This window comes from Hesperophylax consimilis, chromosome 28, assembly GCF_061612785.1.
Source record: "Hesperophylax consimilis isolate HC1 chromosome 28, BYU_Hcon_1.0, whole genome shotgun sequence".
NCBI classification, from domain to species: domain Eukaryota; kingdom Metazoa; phylum Arthropoda; class Insecta; order Trichoptera; family Limnephilidae; genus Hesperophylax; species Hesperophylax consimilis.
In genome coordinates, this window is record NC_142863.1 from 8,602,555 (window position 1) to 8,613,495 (window position 10,941).

The 10,941-nt window shown below is 38.1% G+C and overlaps 1 protein-coding gene across 4 annotated transcripts in view; it reads left to right on the forward strand.

The window, feature by feature from the left end:
* LOC149410132 (uncharacterized) overlaps positions 1 to 7,923 on the forward strand; it is a 41,038-nt gene extending 33,115 nt beyond the window's left edge. For 2 of the 4 annotated variants that reach the window (XM_089648476.1, XM_089648477.1), the window contains exons 3-4: positions 2,520 to 2,712; positions 2,946 to 7,920. In XM_089648476.1, coding sequence (XP_089504602.1) covers positions 2,520 to 2,712; positions 2,946 to 4,753 — 2,001 coding nt within the window. In that variant the 3' untranslated portion in view covers positions 4,754 to 7,920. Of the gene's footprint in view, positions 1 to 2,519; positions 2,713 to 2,945 lie in introns of all 4 variants that reach the window. The other 2 variants (XM_089648474.1, XM_089648473.1) reach the window with 2 other exon arrangements.
* The last annotated feature ends 3,018 nt before the right edge of the window (positions 7,924 to 10,941 follow it).

Genomic DNA, 10,941 nt, shown 5'->3' on the forward strand with positions numbered 1-10,941 from the left:
ACTTACTAGGGTTTGCAAGACCCGGGCAAAGAGTAGCCATGACAGGAAACGTTGTGAAAGAGACTCCTCAGAGTGTGAAGATAAGTGGGAGAGACTTGAAAGTGGAACTGGTGAGCAAACATGTGCTTTAAGCGTAGAAACTCTTCATGCTCAGCATCACTTTGGAGTAAAGTGAACGCTTCATCTTGCCCGGCTGGTCGATCCCGAGGCGAGAAGAAAGGACGTCGATAGATGCGTGCGTTCCTGCGTACAATGCAGGACAATTGACCCTCCACCATCATCCCATGAAGCGGGTAATCTTAATGTTGTGACAACCTGGAGTCGCTTGGCAGTTGATGTTACTCATTTCGGTAGGAAATGTTTACTCACATTTATCGATTGCGGTCCAAGTAGATTTGCCGTGTGGCGGGAAATCGAGTCAGATAATGCAGCTTCGATTATCAGACATTTGGAAGAAGTGTTTCGGGAAAGAGGCCCGCCCAAAGTAGTTCTCATGGACAATGGTACTGCATTTTGTTCCTACAGTGTTACAGATAAGCGTAAGAGATGGAATGTTCGTCAAAGATTTTGCGCGGCATACCGACCAGCTGGAAACGGTATAGTTGAACGACGTCATCAAACAATAAAGAGAACTGCAGCCAGAAGTGGAAGCGATCCCCTGCAGGCAGTGTTTCGGTACAATCTTTGGCTGCAAAAAGTCAGGATGATCGAGGTATTGCGCTGTCTAGTATAGTTCACACTTCACACTCGTGGAGACACCCTTCTGCGCAAGTGAATATAGAAGAGGAAGTATTGACTGAGCTCTAAGTGGGCGATCTTCTTGCGGTTAAACCAGTAGATGGGAGATGCACATCGTTCATGGAAGGGTGACAGGACTTACTTCAGTCAACAACATCGAAGTAGATGGCATACCAAGACATGTGCTTGACCCGCGGAAGATGCCTGACAGAGAACGGACTGTGTCTGAGGAGAGACGAGATGGAATTGCCACACGTTCCACCGTAAATATTTTGGGTTTGTTTGAAGAGGACAGTGAAGAACCGGATCCGGATATGCATCAGGAGGAGATCCACTTGCAAAGAGATGGTGACCTTGAAGAAGAGATAATCACAGAACAAGGACCTATTAGGTATTTACGAAACCGCAGAGGCACATAAAACAATAGAGCTACGGCAGAGCGTCACATGGTGCAGAAGACGTCAGTTTAGACTACAGATACAAAACACTATTCGTGACTTCACAATTAAAATTAAGGTTATAAAATGTTCAAAATTGATTAATCAACTTATCTCAGTTAATTTCACGGTAAAACTATTACACCGTAAATAAATTTCCTCAGTCAAAAACACAACAAGCGTGCACGGCTCACCGGCCAATACTGAATTAAGGAGTTACGAAGTATTCGCGAGTAAAAATGGCACCATAATTTTACGCAGTTTTCTAATTTGTGTTTATCTAAAAGGTTAATTTTTTTTTAAATTTTCGAGTTTTACTAGTCGATGCGGGTCTGATTTTAACACCAGATGGCATTAAAAACGTATTTTCGAAAAATTTGGAGTTACGCAGTCTACGAATTAATGCGACTATATATATTTACATTTGTAGAGACTTACAACTAACATACAGGGTTTTCCAATAAGAGGTGTTATTATGATATTCAATGGTAAAAGATCAATGGTTTCGTTGCTTGTGTGGCACATAGCGCCGTCTTGTTGAAAGTAAAACGTGTTCCAGATCAATACCATCCAATTTCGGCCATAAAAAATCATTAATCATCTCTCGATAGCGCAATCCATTTACCGTAACTGTTGCTCCAGCCTCATTTTCGAAAAAGTAAGGTCCAATGATTCCGCCGGACCATAATCCGCACCAAACAGTCACACTTTGAGGATAGAGAGGCTTTTCAGGAATAACTCTTGGGTTTTCCGAGCCCTAGGTGCGACAATTTTGCTTGTTGACGAAGCCACCGAGGTGGAAATGGGCCTCATCACTCAAGATGATTTGCATTTGATTCACTCAAGTGAATTTTAATAATTTCAATGCGTTGTTGAAGCGTGTATCGTTCCATTTTTATTAATGGCGTAGTTTCTACTTGTCAAATGTCAAAAAATGACAGCTTCAAAAGTAACATCTACCGAAATAGCGGGCTATTCAAAAAAACACCTCTTATTGGAAAACCCTATACTTACATTAAAAAATACATCAATAAATACTTTTTCTAATTTTACTAGCTCCATAAGAAGAAGAGTTCTATAATATTAGTGTGTTTCATAATATTCAGATAGCTGATTAAATTGTCAATGATAAAGTCCACAAGACCCCTTACTAAATATATTTTGCTATCTGCATCAAATTCGTGTTTGAAAAATTTTCTGTTTGATAATGAAACAATATTTTTGTTTCAGTATTAGATTCAGACTGTCTTGATACTAGGTCGATGTATGTCTAGTTATCAGGTTTGGAATGCTTTAGTGTTATTTTACGCTTTCCGTCCTTTTTGTTAATTAGTTTGTTTCCAGGTCCAGGGTGCGTTCACACCGATCCCGGTAGAGGAGGTGAATTTCCCCGAGGAAGTGCCGAGAATCATGGTATACAATAGTCATACGGGAAATGTGGAGAGAATCGATCATACTTACTCCCAAAAATTTTTACCGATTACTTCAAAGACTCAAGGACCCAGCGATAAAGGAATTAGACTTAAAAACAGCCGAGGTTCGTGTATTTAAATTTTTTTAAATTCACATATAAATTTGTCGAGTGACATAATATCAATTTGTTAAGTGATATATAAAATATAAATTTTTTCACTAAAGATGTGTGAAAAAATAATTATTGGGAATATTTCAGATTTCTTGAATTCTTCAATTGCTCTTGAGTTTTTTTTTGTAGTGAAAACGTTAAGACCTGTCGTATTTGACATTGTTTATTTATTGTTATTATTACAGAATTATTACAGCCGCCTGCCGTGAAGCAGATGAAGGACAGAATAAATGAAATCAGCAGTCAGTTCCAGGTGAAGGGTCCTCTGCTAGACACGTCCCATTTCAGGGTGGTCATGGAGAAGATAGAGAACACCCTATACAGTATGTCCCACGATGAGATCATCTCTTTCTGCAAGATGAAGATAGAAGAAGAAGTTATGTGGAAAGCCGAGAAGATCGAACGGGAAAAGCAAATCAGCCAGCTGGAGACTTCTCTTCTCGCATATAAGAAGGAGCTGACGGCATTACAAAGCAAAAATGCTGAATTAAAATATGCAGTCACGACCATCTACGAAGAATATAAGAAGGAAACAAGCCACAGATTTCCTCCACCACCTTCTGTACTTGATAATATCATGGCTAAAGTACCCGAAAAACTTCACGTTGTGCCGGTCCAGCTAAACAAGCGTCCTCTCAGCTTCATCCTTCCAGATAATCCGCCCCAAGATAATTCCGAATTTATTACCGGCGATGTTAAAACAGAATTCCCCGAGGTGCCGATCATGACGTTGTCTTCAGATAGAGTGCCAGAAATCAGTACAGGGTTCAAGCAGGAAGAGCTCACCTGCGCTATGAATGGGGTCCCCCCTCCGAGTATGAATCCCACCCATTACCTGGTTATTTCCCCTCCAAACTGCCACAACCCTCCCTCCCTTGCAACTAACAACTGGAACAACAACCAACAACAACAATTTCCTACCACCACAACAACACCCTACAACAATCCCCCTAAAGAAATAACTACAATCCAGAATGACAGTTTGGATATCGAAGACAGAATACCCCACGCCCTGATCACTTGTAAATCTGTTCTAAACACTCCCATTGTTATGACGTCCACATGTTCAAAAAATAAAATAACCAAATCAACACCTCCGTCAAATAACGTCGAAGTATTCAAAGTCTTGCAGTCGATCGACCTGACACACGAACAGAGGATCTCGAAACAGAAAGCAATGCCTAAAACTACAAGTGACGACATGAATAATTGTTTTCCGAGGATCGTGTCCACTCAGTCACTCGCTCCGCAGCTTAAAGTCGGCGGCGAATCTGCTAAAATTCTCAATAATCCGACGGCTAGTCCGCCAGTATCAAATAGTACAGAGATCCAGGCGATACAAAGTTCATCCCAATTATTAATCCCGAGTTCCTATTCCTCCAATCTATTGAACAGCAATGGTCAAACCATCTTAAATGGCGCTAACCCGATGCAGATTGCTTATATCGTGAACGGTGCGCCCGGCTCTCAGGGCCCACAGCAAATGTACTTTACTTTCCAACCGCAAAATCCTCTAGGCAGCGCCATGCTGCACCCGCAAAACAACGGGCCTGGATTTTTTTCTCCAACTAATTCCTCAGTCACCTCAGAGACTGGGCCCATGATATCCGGCGTCACGTCTTTAGGTAAGTCTGTTCACGGAGCCGTCAAATACTCAAACTCAGTGGGGACTCAAATATTGCAAGAGGTATTTGATCTTACCAATGACGCGCCTAATAATAAATCAGAGAATATTCCTCGTTTGACTTACAATGTTTCGGGCCCCGAAAGGACTGACGCTAATGACTGGAACAGTAACCGCGACGAAAAGCTCTTGGAGGTCAAGAGAAGAATTTATCATAAGAAAGTCCATCAGATGGAGAAGGTTCCGCGTGTGAAGATATCACGGCAGGAGAAGAAAGCCGCCGACTCGAAGATCCAGTTCTTCTTAGCGAAAAAGCTGCCAAAGTTCTCAGGAAGCGCTCCGGCCACGCTTGTCAGGAAATTTACATGATATAATTTACCTTTCGTAACATTGTCGAATTGAAATAATAATCGAGGTTAATCTCGTCGATCTGTGTAGATTGACTGCTATAATAATGCGCGTAAGGTATGTGCACTTTCCGCTGGGGGCACGAATTAATCCTGCACTTTGTTATTCAGCGGCAAAATGCTAAAAGTATCCAATTTTTTAAGTAAATTTTTTACAGTATTTACATAAGACCACTAAAGTCTTTAAAACTTCTACGAGAACTTAACACAGCTAAAACACCACAACTCTGGTCCAAACAAAAGGTGCAACAATTGCCTTGCGAAGCTGAACTGAAATTCCCTAGAAGTGTGATCGAATACAGATATGAATGTAAACTAATTTCGCCAATTAGTAAAAGAAAATTATTCGGTATTTGAACAACTTTGATCAATTTCAACTGAAAGTTTCTCCCTGTGTTCGACCTCGGCCAGCCGTAACAGACGTAAGACAATGTTTGCTCCGTTAACCATATTATCCTCGTGTAATCCATAACCTTCCACTTGGACTTGGGACCAACCCTTCGTTATCATATTTGCAGAATACATAAATAGACGTGCCATTTTCATTCTGACTGGGTCATCACAAACAATAGATAAACAAAAGCAAATTAAGATCTTTGCCTAAATGGTGCATTTACCGTATTATGTTTAAATATATTATAAGTTTACTGTTAGAATTTTGTATATAAATAAGTTTCGTAAATAATTTTAACAACGTTTTTATTGTTACCGCGTATGGTTGAACCTACGGAAGTCTTAAGAATAATACTCTGCCAAAATTTGGTCCGTTACTTTGTTGTCTCGAAAATTTAAACAGGATGGTTTCCACAGATTTTATTATATTTGATTTTATTTTGAATATAGATATTGTTTAAGATAATGAAAGATATTGTTTATAATTTTCTGATAATAAAAAAAAAATGTTTTCTTGTTTTTAGCATTATGTAATATATTATATCTTGTATGAATCGCGAGATTGTAATTTTGTTTAGTAATACACATTGTGATGCAGTGATTTTAACTTTAACCCTTAGAGTCAGCTAATTTTGTAAATATCTCGAAGCCAAATATAAATTTGAAAATTACACACGAAATATTTGACAAGCTACAATGTCAACGTTTTACTTATGAATTTTCATGGACAATATTGAAATGCGTTCAAAACATATAAAACCTAGCTCTATTCACTGCACATCGCAGTGCACCTGAAGGTGGTCACGATTTTACTGAACTGGTATTGTAGTTGGTCATATTCTAAGGGTTAATGGTACAATAGTTTTAAAGCGGTGTTTTCAAATGTTTTTCTTCGATTACTCTAATTAAAATTGTAGCACTATAACTGGGCGTGCACTGCATGCTTATTTATTTTTAACTATCCCATAACAACGCCATCTATTATCTGCACGTTGGTACCGCCTTAAACCCTCAGGCCTCTGGCATATTGACCGTATAATTTCGTAAAGACGCTATCAGAATGTCGGAGTAATTTTGTAAAAAACTAAAAACTGTTTTGAAAGGTGATGAAATATGCTTTCCAGTTGTATTATTATAATTTGTTACAATTTTTGAAATATTAATAATTTCTAAATGGCTCACTTTAAGTTTTTTATCTCTACCTCACGTTTATGTCTGTTTTGCTGTTTCGTATAAAAATAATGACTGAAAAATTTCCCCAAAATTTCATAATTTTGTCTCAAATTGTGGTTGGAACCTTTAGCTTTCATAGAGGTATACATTTAAATTCTTCTGTGATTATGTTCTGGATTTGAATATAAAGCATGGTGTTTTCAAATTAGCCTGAGGGGTTGACAGAAGTAGGTACTCAAAGGGACTTCTGTTGCCCTGTAGAATGATGGAGTCGGGCGTCATTTCCACGTACATGAGAATCCCATGAGCCATTGAAACGCTTGGCGGGGTACAGCTAGTTAAATAATAATAATAAAATCGTAAACACGTTAAGTTTGAATGCGGGTGGGGTGGCATAGTAAGTTTTGTAAGCTGATGTTCAGGCGGCCAAGCGGCTAGGCAGGCCTGTGCAGATATGCAACAAAAAATTAATGTTACTATTCTGAATGGTGGGCTATCGCTATCACCAGGGTGAAACTGAAACTATTTACTACTCTGAAATGAGGTGCAAATATACCAGTTGCGGTCCGTGTCTTTTCGGTGAGCTAGAGTGGTAAGATCGGTTTTGAAAGTAAACCATGTAACATTCAATAATAGATTTATTACAGCAAGGATTATTTAAGTAATCGCGGCACGAAACGAGTAAGTTATTTGGATTAGCGTGTTAAAACGTAGCGCGTAGTAGACTGACTGACTACCTTCTCGCTGTCGCTTATATAAGGTGCCAATACGATTCAAGTTGCACCTAAAAATGTTCCCAAACATTCTAGTTGCTATGGCTACAAACATTGCCACCCGTAACGCTGAACAACGGCCAAAATTTCCAGTATGTTCCATGACGGCCTAGGTGCCTTAGCGCTTGGCACTGTGTACTAAGTAGTACTTGACACCGTCCTACTCGAGTAGTGACGTACCACTACATAAGATATATATGTTTTTTCAACTACATCAATAATGTCATATTTTTCAATCTCACCGCTCTAGCCCACGGATTGCCATTGAAATATACCAGTTATATTATATTAATTGAAAAATAATTAAATGAGGTTTCTCGATTTTGAAATTTTTGGTAGAACACCACATTAAAACTGTTGTATCCCTAAAAAGAATAGGGAACTTATAGTATATCATACCATATTACTATTTTAAATGGTAACTCATGTTTTTTTATTTTTTATTGTGCCGCCATGTCCTTTTTTAAAATTTTAATGAAAGTGCAAAAGAAAGAAAGAATGAGTTAAATTCGTTCCTTAGATACATATCTCACTCTGCCATAGGTCACCCCAAGTGGTTTACTACTTATGGTGGCATTGTTATTTGGTGAGGTTTGTCCTGGTCTTGGCATTTAAATTACAATGCATCAATGCGAGTTGCCTGTATACTGTCAGATTCATGTATTGACAAATCACAGAAAGGGAGACAAGTCACACCGCCTCCCACGCTCCGCGAAACTTGATTTGTTTCCCTTTCCCTGATTGGCCGATCTATCAATTTAAATATCTACACATATCTACATACAATCCAGTAATGCTACTTATACATACGCGAGACGAACTGCCGAACTGAACCTCAACTTATGAGAAAGGAACAAAGCAACCGCAAATGGCGCGAAACGCCACTTGCAGTTGCTTCGTTCCTTTCTCGTAATTCGTGGATCGGTTCGCGTTTAAGTTCGCAAATGTATACGTACCATTAGATATTTTATAGTGAATACCTCACAAGAGTCCCAACTGCTCCCGTCTGGAGCCAGTGAGACTATGGCATCCCCAATTGGGGGATGTTGTGAGGCTGAAGGTAAGTGGGGAAGGGAAAGAGGAAGGTGGGGAAGTACCTGGCTATTCAGATCTAGTCACTAAACACGGCTAAAGCCATTTGGAACAACGTTTCAATTCTGAATGGTGGTCTTACACCAGGGCGATACTGGTAGTATCTTCCACTCTGGAACGTGCCGCAAATATACTATATATTATTTTAATTAATTAACTGTGAAATAACACAAATTAATCAAATAAAATTTATTTGCGCACGCCGGGTTCGAACCCGCGACCTTCGGAATGGCAGTCCAATGCGTTACCACTGGACTATGCCGGCCGTCAAAATAAACACAGCACCTCGAAAAGCATGAGATACTCCTATTTAGATGCATCTATTTTGACTCATTCCCGTCTTCCTTTTGCACTTATGAATAATTTCATAACATGGAATATATTGTATTGTTTGTTGGTCTTAAAATAAATGTTTGAACTTTGGATGGAAAGTTATGTTTTAAAAATTTTGTATTATGTACCTACATTTTTCGTTATAAAATTTGCAGGAAAATTTTAAAATGTTGATTGTATCATTATTATTTGAAATTGTGCTTGTATTAATCTCCTTTCTTGGCAATGGTCTCTCCAAGTCGTGGATTCATTGTCTTTAAAACCACAGTAAGCAGTTCATATGTTTCCATATTAATATTTTGAGGAATTATATTAAATAATATCAACGGTAAAAAGGCTAAATGACTGATGGCAATCAAGTTTTTTTTTTTTAAATTAAAAATGAGTATATTTTTTTTTATTATTAATGAAAATCAAAACTTCTTGGTCAGAATGTTAAAAAACTATTTGGTCAGAATGTTAAAAAAAACTGTTTGCTCAGAATTTTAAAAAACTATTTGGTCAGAAAGTTAAAAAAAATTGGTCAGAATGTTAAAAAACTATTTGGTCAGAGTGTTAATAAACTATTTGGTCAGAATGTTAAAAAACTATTCGGTCAGAATGTTGAAAAAAAAAATTTGGACAGAATGTTAAAACTTTTTGGTCAGAATGTTAAAAAACTATTTGGTCAGAATGTTAAAAAACTATTTGGTCAGAAAGTTAAAAAAAAAATTGGTCAGAATGTTAAAAAACTATTTGGTCAGAGTGTTAATAAACTATTTGGTCAGAATGTTAAAAAACTATTTGGTCAGAATGTTGAAAAAAAAAATTTGGACAGAATGTTAAAACTTTTTGGTCAGAATGTTAAAAAAACTATTTGGTCAGAATGTTAAAAAAAAATGTGGTCAGAATATTAAAACTATTTGGTCAAAATGTTAAAAAAAACTTTTTTTAGTATTTTTAAAGATATTTGGATAACTTGTAGATTTTTAATTTTTATAAAACTTATACCTTTGTAAGTTGGTTTGGTTGATTAGTCTTTTTGTATTTTTAATTGGCTTGGAAAAAAATCATTCAAAAAAAATTTCTACTGGGATTGCAGAAATGCTACAATTTATTTTCGGTGGTATTAAAGAGTACTCTTTCAGTAATCCAAAACTACTATAATCCGCCGTTAGTTTTACTAGTTGGAAGCACAAAATCCAGCTCTATAATTCTTACGACAAATTCAGTAGTAAGCCTCGTGCCTAGACTCGAGCGCCAAACTTTGTACGCCCACGGGTTGGGTTATATTTTTACACACTTGGTGACTATACCGCTGTCTAGCTTGCTAGAGCTGACCATTTCACCCAGGGTTCGTTATTATTATTGTTTTAGAACATTTTTGTTAGTTCTAGTACTTTCACATGTGTTTCTGGTTGTTTCGTTCTCCCACGTTTTGTGTTTAAATAAGTTTATAAAATGGAAGATCGATAGTTTGTTTGTTTTTACAAATTATCTGTTTTTATTTTAATCATATTTTGTATATACAAAACATATATATGCACCGTAATCCGCCACTTTAATAATTGGACAATGGCTCAGTTTTTGGGGTGGCGAATTACTAAAAGATTATTTTTCAAAAAATAATTAAAAGTGTTTGATTGCCTTAGAGATGAACTGTAAAAAATCTTGAAGTAAGAGGCTATAACAATACACATTTGTACATATTGTATTAAATTTTAAACTTATTTTGGTGTTTTTAATTCCATCTTCCACAATCAACGGTGAAATTAAGCGTAGTTTTGCAGAAAGCAGGATCGAAGAATTACGACTGTGTGTTGGGTAGCGTAGGGAGTGTGGCGAACGCATTACTTAGGGATTGGAAACACGATCTGCAATAACCATCCCAAGCCAAGGTGTAAGGTTTCTAAGGCCGATTGACACTGGGGGTGTCTCCGAGAAACAGGGTCGTATCTCCCAGTACTTACACAGAACTTATCTCAGCACTGAAGTTTTCTAGATTCTCGTGGGACAAAAACTTTGACTATTCAAACAAACTAGGGGCCTTTGGGGAACCTAGGGGGGAGCGTAGAGGAGAGCTGAGGCCATCTCCGCGGACTGTGCCCTCAAGGGGTCTTCGCAGTAGGTGGACATACGCATCTGCCGCCGAGACCTAGACAAACCCCATCCCATGCTGAACCACTTGCAGTAACCCATGGCAGGGGTGTTGGTTATCCAATAAATGCTCGTGGCGGTACCCATACCCGCCTCCCTGTTGTATTGGCACCATTGCAAAATTTTAAGTCGGAGTGGTTCTCAAACCTGTAATGATAGTTCAAAATATCGGTAGCGCGATATTCATTTTACAACAGCCCAGAGCTGTCGGTACGCTCTTGGCTGCCGAATGACGAATCCAATTGCCAAT